Source organism: Oratosquilla oratoria, unplaced genomic scaffold (genome assembly GCF_046742065.1).
Source record: "Oratosquilla oratoria isolate Oo_2021 unplaced genomic scaffold, ASM4674206v1 SCAFFOLD45, whole genome shotgun sequence".
Lineage (NCBI taxonomy): Eukaryota > Metazoa > Arthropoda > Malacostraca > Stomatopoda > Squillidae > Oratosquilla > Oratosquilla oratoria.
Genome location: NW_027467710.1, coordinates 2,699,456 through 2,716,025, shown reverse-complemented (window position 1 = coordinate 2,716,025; position 16,570 = coordinate 2,699,456). Strand labels below are relative to the sequence as shown.

The 16,570-nt window shown below is 35.8% G+C and overlaps 1 protein-coding gene across 1 annotated transcript; it reads right to left on the bottom strand.

Annotated features, from left to right (window-relative positions):
* Positions 1-15,175: 15,175 nt before the first annotated feature.
* LOC143023145 (uncharacterized) lies at positions 15,176-16,366 on the bottom strand. Its single transcript, XM_076181658.1, has one exon. It carries the CDS (start codon positions 16,364-16,366, stop codon positions 15,176-15,178), a length of 1,191 nt encoding a protein of 396 aa, XP_076037773.1.
* Between the last annotated feature and the right edge of the window lie 204 nt (positions 16,367-16,570).

Sequence of the window (16,570 nt, the reverse complement as noted above, 5' to 3'; positions counted from 1 at the left end):
GTAAGACAACGACGATCGTAACGACGAAGATGTCCAAAACGCCAACGTCCTTGACCACTAAAGCAACGCAATGATAATAACGTCTTCTACCGAGTACTTCCTATCTACAATTCGGATCAATGCATTGTAATATTTACATGTCACTCTTAAAGTAGACTCAATACAATTTCAAGGCATGCTTATTCATATGATTGTCCTATTAGTGGTAATGTCCATGTTAGAAAAAGAGAGAACATTATTTGATCATTTGAAAAATAGGCTTGGCGTCTTCATGATGATGATGATGATGATGATGATGATGATGATGATGATGATGATGATGATGATGATGATGATGATAATGATGATCTTATCTGACTGAAAAGGGGTCTGCTTGTCTCTATATTGTAGCACAAAGGGAACTGGTAGGACTAGAACAACTCCTGTTGCATTGAATTGTTCCATGCTAAAGTTGCACAGTCCTGAGCAGTCTGGGTTTACAACCGCTAAGTCAACAATTGATCGGGTCGTAGCGCTTCGTCTTATTGTTCAACGTTGTCGTGTGTTTCAACATGCATTGTTGTAGTCTATGCTGATTCCCTGTGATAGAGGAAAGAAAAATTTCAAAGTGGGACGAATCGATGAAACTAGGGATTGTACTCTCTGTACATAAAGTGAAACTAAGTTGAAAGAGATAGAAGAGTTTGAATTTGGGTGTGTGGAGGGGAAAAAGAGGGAATAATAACGGGTTGAGGAAAACAAGGAGTCGCTCTGCTGCTGCTAAGTGATGATATAGTAAAATGCGCAAAAGTAGTTTCCTACATATTTGTACATTCCCTCTTTTTGTATCGCATTCACAAAGTTTAATTTAAGAACTGATAAACTACTTAACTCCGCTTTTAAATGAAAATATGTTTTTTCTAACGTCTTCCCTTACCAATTACGTTCTCTAACGCCTGGTTTATCATAGTTGATAATATATTTTTCGTTCTCTTTGAACGTTGTGGTCAAATCATTCCTGTCTGCTTTACCAAATATCACATGTGAGAAAAAATCATATGAGGTGCATAGATAAAAAACTAACGATTACATAAATATATTGACTGATTAATTGAATGAATAATTGATCAATAAATACATAAGACTAACAGTGATTGAACATATCGGAATTGCTTCCATGAAATTGATAGTCTCATATCCGTAGACTATAACCACATATCGCCCTTCTTTTCATTTATCTGCAAAGTCCCATATACGTATACTACTGCTGAAATTGTCAATTAATTGTAAAAAATTCCTTTCAGACATGTACATAAAGAACTTCTCATGATATTCGTATATTCACCAAAAATATGCAATCAAATATGGTGGGTTTTTTTATTCAACTTTGATAGTTTTTTTTTATTTCAGCATATCTGGCCTAAAGAACACCCACATTTCAACTTCTTCAAAATGATCATCATTGATTATAATCTAATTGACCTGAACTTTCTAGTTCAATATTTCTTTGCTTTCCTTTTCATTCATGTTCATTAGTGTCGCATTCTAAAAGATAAATATATAAATAAACAAATAGATAAATAAATTCATTAGATAGAAATAAAATAAATTCGTACTTTTTTCTTTCTTTTAGAATTTGACACCAATCGCATCAAAGGAATTCTTCCCTTGGTGGTATCCTACAAGAAACTTGCCTAAATAGATAAAAATGGAAAAGATTGATCAACTGACAGGCGTTAGAAAGTGAGAACGCACCAAGTATTCTCAAAGTTGTTCGGTAAAAGTCTTCTCAAGTCCTTTGTGTTGATATGAATAAGGTAAGATGTAAATGTGATCCTCATGACGAAAAAGACAATCGTTCAAACCTTTTTTTTCCCTTATTTTTCCTGTCTTTCCTTGTCAATTACGTTTTCTATCGCCTGATTTACCATGCTAGATAATATCGTTTTCGTTCAATTTTCTCGCCCCTCTGCACGTTGTAGTCGAATAGTTCGTCATATATGTAAAAAAGAAATATCATACGAGATATATAGATACCTCCTGATTTTGACCCTATCCACAGGTGCCGTCCCCGTCTTTAGTCATTCTTTTCAAGAGAGTTTCTCCTCTAAGACCATCTCAACTCCTTCAATACAACCTTATTGAATTATCAAATAAATAGATTGATAAACTATCAAGCAACTGAACATGCAATTTGATAAAAAGACAAGTTACGTTTTAATCCTCTGCCAAATTACCGACAACAGCTATGAAAGAAAATAGGTCAAATAATGCAACCATTTGCTAATTTTTTATATAAAATTTTGCATTTCAGCAAAAACAGTCCTCAACACTCCTCATCACTCATTCTCGCTAACCGTTCGCACATCCTTGTCGAGCATTGTATAAGTGTACATGTGCAAATTTATGTTTGTCGAGCATACACGTGCTTAATAACACTGTTACACACAATAAAAAAAAACAGGTCTTTATTGATGCTACCGAAATTGCATGAACATAACTATTTTGATTTTTAACAGTATGCTATATACACTATTGTCAGCACACATGCCCCATTGTGATTTACAATGTAATGAGACCAATATTCAAGGTACTTCATAAAAATCCGGTCATCATGGAAAACAAATCTAAATGTACAAATGCATTTGTGGTTTCCAGTGACTGATTGTGAGCTATAGCTAGAAACGCATGAAATTTTGATGCTCTAGTCAGTTAGTTTCCATAGCTAACGACCAAAACGAAAAATAAATCAAAATTGTCTGTAGATCACAGGTGCTTTCGTTTGACTAATTACATGTGCATGTTGTCCACCAATATTTCAGTCCATGGTCTATATCATTTATATATACTATGAATAAAAGTGGCTCAAGAACGGAACCCTGAGGAACTCCACTTGTAACATTTTTCCATTTAGGAGTTTTTCCATTTAAAACAACTCTCTGTTTTCGATCATTCAATTACTAGTCCAACTTAATAGGCTACAACTTATTCCGTGTGAAGCTAATTTAGTAAGTAGTCTTTCGTGGAGGACGGTATCAAAAGCTTTTGCAAAGTCTAGATATATTAAATCTATATTGTTTCTTTTGTCATAATTATAGATGTGAAAAAAAATTTAATCGCGGATTTTTTTTTTTATAAAAAAGAAATTATGAGTTGTTGTTTTTTTTAATCTCGTCCAAAAATTTTCAGATATTAAATATTTAGTATATAAAATCAGGTGCAGATATGTTATTCATCCCTCCACATATGTGCATCTATCTTATTCAAAGAGGCATTAGACAGAGTATAAAAATAAACAAGTAATTGACCGTTTTAGTCCCTGTCAGATGCTGCAAGCCTGCAACAAGTATAGATACTGTATATGGGCCAGTATGGCTACCTTACAAAATTTACCTTTTATCTTAGCATACTCTTCAAAGATTAAACACTCCAGTTTCCCATAATGACCCTGGACGTTGCCTAAACACAGATCCGCCACTTGGACAGTGGAAAAGGGGTTAACATAGTAATGGGGGGAAACTGTTGTACTCCCCGCCACCCATCAAGGCTCAGAGCTTACTTTCTACCTGACTTTTTGCTCGCTATCCCTTAACTTTAACCTACAATCATACATAAGTCCTTGAGATACAAATAAGAAAAAACCGTGTTTTTTGTTTTGTTTTGTTTTGTTTTACTTTTTTTTTTTGCAAAAAAAAAAAATTGAAAAAAAAACATGGATATATTCGTTTTTTATATATTTTGTTTTAAAACAACTCAGCAAGGAAAATAACCATATTACAATAATTTTTCTATGTTAGAATATCATATAAATCAGTATACCCCTCACTTAAGGTTTTCTATGGTGTTAGGGCACCTCCATTTTCTGTGGTTTCATGTTTTGATGTGTTTTATTTATTTGACAATGTACAGTTGCCCCACTTAGTTTTGGCAGTTTTAAGAATGTTTCGGACAAGAATAGCAACTCGCCCAGTATTCTTTGTTATTACACTTTCGTGTCTGCTCATTTACTTTTTTTTTTTTTTTTTTTTTTTGCTAAATAGTAACTACCTCAAAAAATGTGACAAACTAGCAGACGACACATTTTTCTTGACTTACTAATGACATCTATCACTCTTTTTTGACAAGTGATACGATTAATATACTTTTCAGAGGAGAGAGAACGCAGGAATCCGTTCACGTAGTGGTCGATGGTAGACTAACAATCAGCTTTAAGCTGTGAGTGGTGTTGAGTGCAGTGACAAACTAACCAAAACTAACTTGTATACTTATAAATTATGTTATAACCCTATCATTAAATCAATTATTTTCATTGATTTATTCAGCAGAGGACTTGTGATCCAATTATGTTATGTATGACTGTAGGTTAAAGTTAAGGGATAGCGAGCAAAAAGTCAGGTAGAAAGTAAGCTCTGAGCCTTGATGGGTGGCGGGCAGTACAACAGTTTCCCCCAATTATTATGTTAACCCCTTTTCCACTGTCCAAGTGGCGGATCTGTGTTTAGGCAATGTCCAGGGTCACTATGGGAAATTGGAGTGTTTAATCTTTGAAGAGTATGCTAAGATAAAAGGTAAATTTTGTAAGGTAGCCAGCCAATAGCCATACTGGCCCATATACAGTATCTACACTTGTTGCAGGCTTGCAGGATCTGACAGTGATTAAAACGGTCAATTACTTGTTTATTTTTATACTCTGTCTAATGCCTCTTTGAATAAGATAGATGTACATATGTGGAGGGATGAATAACATATCTGCACCTGTTTTTATATACTAAATATTTGATATCTAAATAAATTTGGATGAGATTTAAAAAAAAAACATTAAAAACAAGTTTTTTTTATAAAAAAAAACGCGATAATTTTTTTTTCTTTTTTTTTTTGCATCACAATTAACATAACATAATTGGATCACAGTCCCTCTGCTGAATGAATAAATGAAAATAATTGATTTTATAATAGGGTTATAACATAACTTGTAAGTATACAAGTTAGTTTTGGTTAGTTTGTCACTGCACTCAATACCACTCACAGCTTGAAGCTGATTGTTAGTTACCACTGACCACTACGTGAACGGATTCCTGCGTTCTCTCTGTCACGTACCACGAAGTGTTACGTGTAAGTGACACATACTTTCACACACACCCCTCACACACCTGGTCCAAGTTGACCCAGCTAGGGTCAGAGCAGGTCAAGTCTTGGCTAATTGCCGTGGGTCAAGACAGGCCGTAGCCGTTCACGTCGTCTCGGCTTATTTCCAGTTGAATATATATATTTTTTTTTTTTTAATTTGGAATGTTCTTTCCTTCTGTGTGTGACCAGATTACTTTTAACTGGTTGTTTGTACATTCCTTTTTTGTATTTCTGTTGTATTTCTGTGTCACGATCCTGGACACCTTTAATATTGTAATATTTACCATCGTATGACAACACGCAATCGGCCGGCCGACTAGGCTTGGGTCAGGTATGTCGTTGATGTTGCCATTCTAACGATTATATGTATGTACTTATTATATTTTTGTTAGTATTAAGATCTATTTTATTGAGATGTATATTTGTATATGAATTCTGTATGGGTTCCCTTTGAGGCGTGTACTTGGGATTACATTTCTGTGCCGTGTTCACATAGAATAGGGAAACTCTTCCTGTCCTTTCCTTTGTCGGTATTCTGACCATCTTGGGTCATCCCTGTACTATAAAACCCGGAACCTTCTCGTTTCGAGGGCTTTTGTCTATCTCATCGTCTCCGAGTGCAGATAGCGAAGGTCACTGAGGGTCAAGATGTAGCCACCAGCCATTTAAACATTTCACCTATAAGGCATGTAGTAGTTATCATTTTTGTTATATTTAAAATGTAATTTTGATATATTAAACTTAACTGTAATTCTAAGGTTTGATTTCTAAATATAATCTTGTATACAGTATGTCTAACCATTATTTTTGTTATATTTAAAATGTAATTTTAATATGTTAAACTTAACTGTAATTCTAAGGTTTGATTTCTAAATATAATCTTGTATATGTCCAACCATTAATGTAATTCAAACTTGTAGTATCATAAATATTTATTGTATCTTTAAAACAGAAATACCAGAAGATGTCTTTTTAGAGACGAAACGTCGTGTAATAAAATGGAGAATTATAAGGAATTGGTTTATGCCCACCCTATCCAAGGGAAGAATATAATTAGAAAAATAGAAAACACAAGAAAGAAAATTAACAACTTCCAGAATGCTGTCGTATTCAATCAAACATGTTTAAAAGAGAAGTATGTTAGTGGTAGCTTTAGGAGCTCTTGCCGGATTGGGAATATCAAATTTTGCCTTCCTTGCTGACTTACAATTTTCTATGAATAAATTGAATGAGAAAGTTGCATTGAGTAACTGATTTCTGAAATTATAGATAATTTAGAGAATCTCGGTTTAAAATAATTTGAACAAGAAAATACAATACTTCTTTTCTTATTACTTAATATTTGAAATTATCTGAGATGCAAATTCAGTTGGAATCCTTTGTGCAAGATTTAGTTCTAGCAAATTCTGGTCAAGTCACATCTCTTCTCCCAATACCTCAACTTATAAGAATAATTAACTCAGCAAAGAAGGATTGGAATTTTAAACCTTTGATGAAGCTAATGTGACATTCTATTACCCTTTATTAACTGCATATTTAAATGTTTCCTCAATGATAATAGAAATTCCTTTTTCTTCTAAATTTAGATTCAATCTATACAAACTGATACCCTTTCCTGTGGAGGTAAGTGATTCATTATATGAAGTGGATGTTCCAGTTGCAGATCCATTCAACTACATCCTTTCTGTAGACAACCTAAAGGAGAGCACAATCTCTAATGATAAATTAAATTATTGTAAAATCATTAATAAGAATCTTTATCTTTGTAATTCTTCTCTTTTTGTGTTTTGTGAAGCTTTGGAAAACTCATGGGAAGCTTCGCTGGTTAGAAATGTGTCTGTGATGAATAACTGTCGTTACAAGAAAATTTTGGTAGACCAGATTTCTCATAACATACAAGGTTCCCATTATCTATTTTTCCCTAATAAGAAAAAAAATTCTATTAATTGTCCAGGTTTAAGTCCTAGATTGGAATTGGTTGAAGGTTTTATCTCAGTTTTTTACACTTGTGAATTACATGGTGGCACATTTTCCACTATTGCTAATACCCTTAATACCATGCATTTAACTGAAGAGTCATATATCTAAACCTTCAACATCACGTTACCCGAAAACTCTCCCCCTTTGAAAATTAAGAGTTCATTGTCAAGATCTCCCTCAAATAATTATTCTACCAATTATATAGTTATTCTGAGTTTCCAAATTTCTTCAATAGCGGTGGCTGTTCTGACTTTAGTTTTTGTATTCAAGAGAGTGTCGACGTTTGATTCTGTTCGGCATGTTTTTGTTTGAATAATTATTGACACTTATGCATTTTGGAGGGGTTGCTTATTTCTTTCACATGTGTATGTTTGACATCTTTTACTGATACAATTTTACCAGTTTATGCAGGGGTAGTTTAAATATTTAGCTTCTTGTATACGATGATTTTCCAAGTATATATAAGAGGGTAGTAGAAATAATTGGTCTGGACGACCAAGGGTAGCTGCCGAACCCTGTAAGAGGCTGGTAGATTAAAGTAGACAAGCAGGTAGATAGAGGGGTAGGTGGCAAAAAAAATAATTTTTACGACTTAGATGTTTTGAAAAAAATGGTCGCGACGGAATTTCAGAGTTGCATAATCTCGCTCACCACCTAATGTTTGTAAACACAAGCTAGGGTATCAATATTGGTGCTGATGTTACGAATTGTTAACACTAAAGCCACTTCGCTTCGTGACAAGATTGCTTACGAAAGCAGTATTGCTTGAAACAGCATAACAGTCTTTCTGATTGGAGAAAAGGGTGGAGGAGGAGAGAAATTATTGGTGCACGGAGGTGAAGTCACGCCATTAAAGGGTGGCACTTATTTGTAACGGTCAAAGTTGTTGGATGAATTAAATAGTGACGTCGAAACAGACTTGGCTTGGTGAGGACATTAAGGATCCCAAGTGGGAATCCTCTAGTGTACCTAAGACAATAACGTTGTAAAAGAATTAGTGAAGATGAAGAAAATTTTAAGTTCAATTTAAGTCTCCTTCGTTTACTGAGTAATAAAACTTGACTAAAAACATATACTAGTGGTACTTGACTAAGTAGGACGAAAGAGGTATGGGGCCTACAGATGAGTGACTTACAATTATACAGTGATGAAAAAAAAGTGAAGAAAGTTGAAAGTGAATGAAGAATTATGTCATAGAAGGAACAGTTGACAAAATTAAATCCAGTCATTAAGGAGAGAAGGGATCTGAAAGTGTTGGTAGCAACAGAGCTAACAGGGAAGCTTCTGGTAGTTCTTCTGGTAGAAGATTCTGGTAGTCGGAAATAAGTAAGATAATTGATGATGTTTCGTAGAGAAAATAACAGTCAAGTCGCTCGTACTCAAGCACCAACTTAGAGAATGTCCGATACTATTCGGAAATATATACAAAGGCTTTGCACTTCGCTTGGAGACGGGCCGTAGTTGTGGTCCAAAGGACTTGTTTACAGGAGTTGTCGTAATAGACGAAGGTAGAAGAAATTCTACGTAGATTAAGATGGACCCTGGAAGTCTACTTCTTTTCTTTTCTTCTCGGTTCTTCTCTCGTTATGGATCTGCTTCTCTTCTCGGTGTCACTCTGTGTGGTCTCTCTTCTCTGCCTGGGTCGCTCTCTGCATCGCCTTTTTATACTCCTGGTCCTGGTGCTTACGTTTCCGGGACGCAGAAACGCATCCAAAGTAGCTAGTTTAAATATCTTCAGCCAATGGGAAAGCAGAGTGAGCTGTTCCCGCCAAATTATGATATGTCTCTGAGCTTGGCGTTACCTGGGGGCGCTCCAACAGACGAGTATTGCGCAATGCATATTTCAAGAAATACATATACTGTATATACATTATAGAATACAACATAAAGCATACATTACATATCATATTTACGCGAGGCGTACCTTAAAATTAAACAGGAACCTTTATTTACACAATGGTGTGACACAGCACAACCACAGGATTATATTCACGTTAAGTACGTGACAGTTGGCGAAGTTGTTTCTACCCATTTCCGAATTAAATCTAATTCCTGACAGTTTGAGACCACTATTTCTTGTCTGATTTACATTCAATGTGAAAACTTCGTCACTTTTGATGTCTTTTAGGGAAAATAGATTCATATGTTATATCTGATTTTCGTATGAATAATTTCTGATATTTGGAATAAATTTTGTGGCTCGCCGTTGTACATTTTCCAATATGTCAATGTCTTTAATGAAATTCGGTGACCATACGGAAACAGTATATTCCAAATGTGGACAAACGAACGATTTATATAGCTTGTTAATGACAGATGGACTCACCCCTTCCATACGGTTGCTTCCTACGTAGGCGTCATGAGGAGCAAGTGGATTCGCGACGCTGCCATATCGGCGTCTTGATTATATTTATTGTAGTCGCCCCTGTGTTTTTACATTCTCTCAAATGTGTCCTGAATCCCATTCTCTGTGGTTTTCAAAATTCGCGGGTGAAAGAGAGAACGATCGATATAAGCGGTGACTATATTTTATGATGCGAGTATTATTACGACACGTCGTACGGCTGGCATTGGCTGCTGCCCGCGAGATTTAAGTCCGTACTGAAGTGGTAAGTGAATATTAGTCTCCAACCATAATCACAATGCATGATTGGTCGTGGGGGTGTCACTTAAGTCCTCCCTCCCCTCTCCTTTAAGTATAGCCATCATGATATGCGGTCGGTACCACAAAGCAAAACATGAAGTACAGTACCATACAGTACAGTAGGGCTCATTTATAGTAATTCGTACCGACGAAAATTTACAGTACCGTACTTACGTACCACACCTCAAAATTTATTTCCTGCCGAACCATTACGGTAGAAATATCGTACCGTAATTTTGTACTCTTTACGTATCAATCTTTAATTAAAAAGATGTTTAACCATCCTGTGTGAACTTCCTTTCAGCTTTCTACTTTCAGGAAAGAAATATATTACATATAGATTTTATCATACCACTTCAGCATGCTGAAGAAAAATGTAACCAAACATTATATATTATACTACTGAAATTCTAACAACAAATTTGCTGATGATACAAAACTGTGCAGAATGGCAAACCAATTTGATATTCAGGAAGATTTAGATCAACTACAGCAATGATCGGAAAAGTGGCTAATGAAATTTAATCAAAGTAAATATAAGGTTATGCACATAGGTAAAAATGATCACAAGTTATTTGGAAAATCGTTAACAAAAGTGGATTTTGAAAAGAATCTTGGCGTAATTATCAGTAATTATCTCAAATCATCCAAGCAGTTTATTTCAGCCTCAGAGAAAACAAATAAGATTCTAGGACTGATTGCGCGATCTATTGATTTTAAGAAATAATAATGAAATAAAATAAATAATGTCAATCATCATTATCTACTGTCCCTTATCACCTCTTTGACTATACCTCTTCGACGCGACAATGTCCCCAAGGATAGAAGCAATGAATAATTATCAATGACGAAATATAATCCACAACTACCAGCATCTGTGTGTATTCACCTTGGTCTTTGGATCGCGTGTTGGACTCGTGATCGACAGCTATTTCCCTCCCGGAAGAGAGCTCACAGCTCGTATGACCGATCTATGGGTAATGCTATGACCTTACACACACACACACACCCAACTCCCCGCCCAAGAGAGTCGGAGTAACGACCCGAAGCGCAGCGATACCGAAATCATTTCGGCCCTGGGCAGGATTTGAACCAGGTACTGCCGTACCTCCGCACTGGCATCCAGTACTCTATCAACTGCGCCACCGAGTCGTGTATCTACCTAGTTGTATTTACCTAGTTGTATTTTACGGGAAGGGGAGCTATGCTCGTGGTGTCCCGTCTTCATATCTCGTTTTACCTAGACTGTTTTTAAATTCGTGTATTGTTTTTGCACACACCACTTTCTCATCTAACTTGTTCCAAACGTCTATTACCCTGTGGGGAAAGCTGTTCTTTTTCAGGTCTCTTCTATAACTGTCTTTCTTGATTTTCTTTCCATGTCCTCTTGTATTTCTACTATCCCATTTTATTAGATCCTCTCTATCAATTGTTTCTATGCCTTTCATGATTCTATAAATAGTTATCAAGTCTCCTCTCTCTCTTCTTTCTTCCAATGTCTGTATCTCAGGTTTTACTAGTCTCTCTTCATATGTTAGTTCTGAGAGTGTTGGTGCCACTTTCATAATTGCTCTTTGTATTCTTTCAAGTTTTGTTATACATTTTTTGTACTTGGTGACCACGTCGTCGCTGCATACTCCAATCTTGGTCTTATCAAATTGACTAGTATTTTCTTCACCATTTCTTCGTCCAGGTATGTAAATGCCACTTTGATTATTCTTATTAGATTATAAGTTTCTCAAAAAAAATTGTTTATGTGTTCCTCAGGGGATATATTCATAATAATGACTCCCAGGTCCTTCTCATTTTCTACTTTTTTAATTTCTTCTCCAAATTTATATGATCCCACTATTCTTTTTTTGCTTCTTCCAAATTCCATTATACTACACTTTATAATATTGAATTCCACCTCCCACTTCCTACTCTATTCCCATACTTTAATGAGATCACTCTGTAGCGACTCACAATCTTCTTCAGTGTTCACTTTTTTCAACAGTTTTGCATCATCCCCAAAGAAGCTCATATAACTTTCAATTCCTTTATCCATATCATTGATATAGATTCAAACATTATTGGGGCCAGAACTGTTCCTTGTAGAACTCCACTTATCACTTCATCCCAATTAGAGTGTTTGTCTCTTATCACCACTCTCATTTTTCTTTCATGTAAGAAGTCTTCCATCCACTTCAGCAGTTTGCCCTGTATTCCTCTTGCAGTTTCTAATTTCTTTAGCAACTTCTTATGTGGCACCTTATCAACAGCTTGAGCGATTCTTCAGTCTCGACTGCGATGGCATGGAATTAAAAGTGATTTGTGGTTGAAAAAAGATATTAATTGATCACTGGGAACCATTCAGTGTATATGTATAAACTTTCCCACGTGCACATACTAGCTAAATGCACTATCATAGCGGAGGTGGGTTGAACGCGATATTTCGTGTAGGTGTATGTAATTCGAGCATACAAATATAAGAAAGTCGTACTCAACTTATATCTCTCTTGATAGCGTATTGGTTTAAGTCACTGTAACTTTGTTACGGGTTAGCTGGGTTCGAATCCTCGGCTCGTCCACGTTTCAATTTCCAACGGATGCCTCCATCGAGCGATTCTTCAGTCTCGACTGCGATGGCATGGAATTAAAAGTGATTTGTGGTTGAAGAAAGATATTAATTGATCACTGGGAACCATTCAGTGTATATATATATATATATATATATATTCAACAAGAACCCACTGTGTTGGATAAGAAAAAACGAAATAGATATCCATATATTTCGATCACGGACTGTGATCCTCTTCCACTGAAGAGGATCACAGTCCGTGATCGAAATATATGGATATCATCTATTTCATTTCTTCTTATCCAACACAGTAGGTTCTTGTTGAATTTTACGCATGTTACATTACTTTGTAGTTATATATATATATATATATATATATATATATATATATATATATATATATATATATATATATATATATGTGTGTATATATATATATATATGTGTGTATATATATATATATATATATATATATATATTGTAAGAGGCCGGTAGATAGAGGTAGACAATTGAGTAGAAAAATGGGTAGGAGGAAGGGAAAACTTATAGTCATTTTAATAGGTTATGATACAATGGCCGACTGCGGGTTGCATAGTTGCTGAATTGCAGAATGGCAGAGTTGCCGTCTGGTGTTAGTAAACTTGGATTGGAATGTGGTGAGGTGCTGATGTGACTGATTTGTAAACAATCCTGATATAGCAAAAATTGTAAGCGTATAAGCCATTTCCGTTGCGACATAATGCTTACGTAATAAAATCGTTTGAAACAGTATAACAGCTTCTCTGATTGGAGAAAAAAGTGGAATAAAATTATTGGCGCAGGGAGGTAAAGTCACGCCCTTAAGGAGTGGCACTTGTTTGAGAAGTAAAAGGATATTGGATGAATGAAAGTGACGTCAGAACGAAGGTGGCTTGACGTATTGTAGAGGGATCCCAAGAGGGACTATCTGGGTGTAGCTCACAAAACCAAGTAATAGAAGGAAAATAGAAAAAAAAATCATCCTCATTTAATTCACCCCTCAAGCTTTGAGTGAAGGACTGGGCATGGGGCCTAAAGAAGAATGAAAATTTGCTAAGAAAATCTTTGGAGATTAATGCAACCGTCAGTAACAAACACACACACACACACACACATATATATATATATATATATATATATATATATACATATATATATATTTGTGTAGCCAGGTAGGATATTTTCTTGCAGGCAGACGAGGTTAAAAGCTATTGAAGATTCATTTTTTATTATCTTCTTGCGTATAGTCTCTATACGACGAATATTTGACTTATCATTTTCTGTAAGTCTGCTCAGATCTCTTATATTGGCCGACGTTTCGGAACTCTCTTGTTCCATCTTCCAGGGCGAATTGTTGTGTAAAGTTTTCTGTGCTGATTATATATGTGATGTACGGATCATGGACACTGTATCGAGGAAATTTGGATGCTCATTGGTGAATGGTAGCCAATGAGCGTGTGTTGTTTTCACTCGCGGGGGGTCTCTCCCAGTGGGCGAGGCGATGGGGTTCGTTGGCCGCTTAGCACTCATTCTTTTGATAGATGGCAAGACCCGTAGGTCTTCCACCTGGATGTTAATTGATGGCTGCTTTGCTTGAATATAGAGTGCTTCAAGGAGTAGCAACCTTCGGGGATCTCTTTCTCTGTCAATGTTTGTTGTGTTGTAATCCAGATCTTTTCTTGTTAGTGGTCTGTTAAGTTTGGCAGTGTGGTGGGACTTTATGGATCCGTTACTCAAATGGCATGTCAGGCGTCTTGTAAGCTTCGTGGTTGTCATACCAATATAAGAGTGAGGTCCACACTCCTCACTATTGCAGCTGTATTGGTATACAACATGGTCTTCTTGTAGATCTGCTTTCGTTGTGTTGAGGCGATTACGTATCATTAGTTGGGATGTCTTCTTTGTCTTGTAATATATGATGATCTGGATGTGTGTTGCTGGGTCAGTGGGTGATTGTGATTTATGAGTTTTTTGGCCGACGGCCAGGCACTGGGACCAAAATGATCATTCAGCGCCACAATGAATTTATGAAAATTGAAATTAATGAGATGTTAATGGAATGAATTTAAAATAAAGATAAGTTGCATAGTAAGACTATGTATATGAATAAAAATCAAAATGAATTTAAAAATTTGAATGAATAAAATCAAAATGAATTTAGAAAATTTGAATGAATAAAAACCAAAATGAATTTGAAAATTTGAATGGATAAAAACCAAAATGAATTTACAAATTTGAAAAAAAAAATAATAATAAAAAAAAAAATTAATATATATGATGATAATGAATTAACGAATACATAAAATAAAGTAAGATCTAGATAATATTTACATAAAAGTTAGAGCTTATAAAACAAATTAATTTCTTTTAAAAATTTAACTAGTCCAGCTACATCTGCGCCATCTTCTAAAAGATTTGGCATGGGCTTGCCAGCAAGCCCATATTTACGTCGAGCTCTAGCATACAGCTGACAGTGCATCAGAATGTGATCAATTGTCAGAGGACTGCCACAATCACACTCGGGTGCATCTGATCCTTCTTACAGAAACTTGTGTGTCAGATGGGTATGACCCATTCGCAACCTACTTAGGACTATTTCAGTTCTCCTATCAGCATGGAACACAGAAGGCCAGTATGATGTGTTAGGCCTAATGCTTTTATATTTCCTGTTAGTGGCAAGAAGAGGATCAGACCAACGGTCCTGCCACTTCTGTCTGATGTAAGACTTGATAGGTTTATACAGATCAGAATGGGGCAATTTTCGCACATCAATTCTACTTTTCTTACTAGCTTCCTTAGCTTCTTCATCAGCCATTTCATTCCCTCTTATTCCCACAGGGGAAGGGATCCAGCAAAAAAACACAGATTTATGAAGGGGAGTGAATGAATTGTAGCCACTCTTGTGCTTTTTGTTCTAGCGGGTGGGAAGTATTGAACTGGCATACAACATCTATGGCACTTTTTGAATCTGTATATATAACAAATTTCTTAGCTTTAGTTAATGAAGCTTCTTTTAAGGCATGGACAATTCCTGTTAGTTCAGCTGTGAATGACGACGCTGCATTGGACAGCCGTCCCAATCTCGAGTGGTCTCTGGTGACAACTGCACAACCAACACCTTCTTTTGATTTAGAGCCATCGGTAAAAATTTTAAAATCTTTGACATGCTGTCGGTCATGTTCTAAGAACTTTGCTCGAACCACTTCTGGAGGAGAATTCTTTTTGACAATATTAACTGAGCAACGCTCAACTTGTGGTACCAGCCATGGAGGGTTGTCTGGATATTTAACAGGTAAAATATGTTCATCAAGCAAATTGCCATTTCCTAGTTGATCTTTAGAACGAACATGGAGAGGCTTTGTATTAGCTCTATAGTTTACTGACAGGTTCTGATTTATCAGTTTGAAGGTTGGATTCTCTGGAGTACTTTTAATTCTTGCTAGATATCGTAGACCTAGCTCCTCCCGACGAAGGTCTAAAGGAAGCTGATGACAGTCTACATAAATACTCTCCACAGGAGATGTTCTGAATGCTCCAGAGCAGATCCTTAAACCCATATTGTGAATAACATCCAGTTCCTTCAGTCTTGTTTTACATGCTGAAGAATATATTTGGCAACCATAATCCAACTTAGAGCGACATAAAGCATCATAAAGACGCAGTAATGATTTTTTATCTGCCCCCCAATCAAAACTGGACACGACTTTCAAAATGTCCAAAGATTTTCTTACTTTTCGCTTCAAGTTATCTATGTGACTTTCCCAAGTTAGTTTTTTATCAAATGTTAACCCTAAAAATTTAACTTCATCCTCATAAGGTAAAATTTCCCCATTTAAAATCAGATTTGGAACTTCCTCCTGACGTCTACCTCTGGTAAAACGTATTGCCACAGTCTTGGTGGTAGAAAATTTAAGACCATTTTTCAAAACCCATTTTGATGTATTATTTATAGATCTTTGTAGGTCATGACATGCAGAAAGGGCATCATATGATGAAACATATATGACAAAGTCATCAACAAATAATGACCCTTTAACTCGGGGGTCAAGTGTGTTCATTATCCCATTAATAGCAACAGCAAAACAAGTAACGCTTAAAACGCTACCTTGTGGGACCCCTTCCTCTTGACAAAAGGAAGATGATAAAGTGTTTCCCACCCGTACTTTGAGATACCGATTTGATAAAAAGGAACTTAAAAATCTCAACATATTTCCCCTTACACCCATTTTATAAAACTTTTTAAGTATACCATGTCGCCAAGT

Coding starts and splice junctions, on each gene's coding strand:
- LOC143023145 (XM_076181658.1), bottom strand. CDS start 16,366: ATGAACACACTTGACCCCCGAGTTAAAGGGTCATTATTTGTTGATGAC.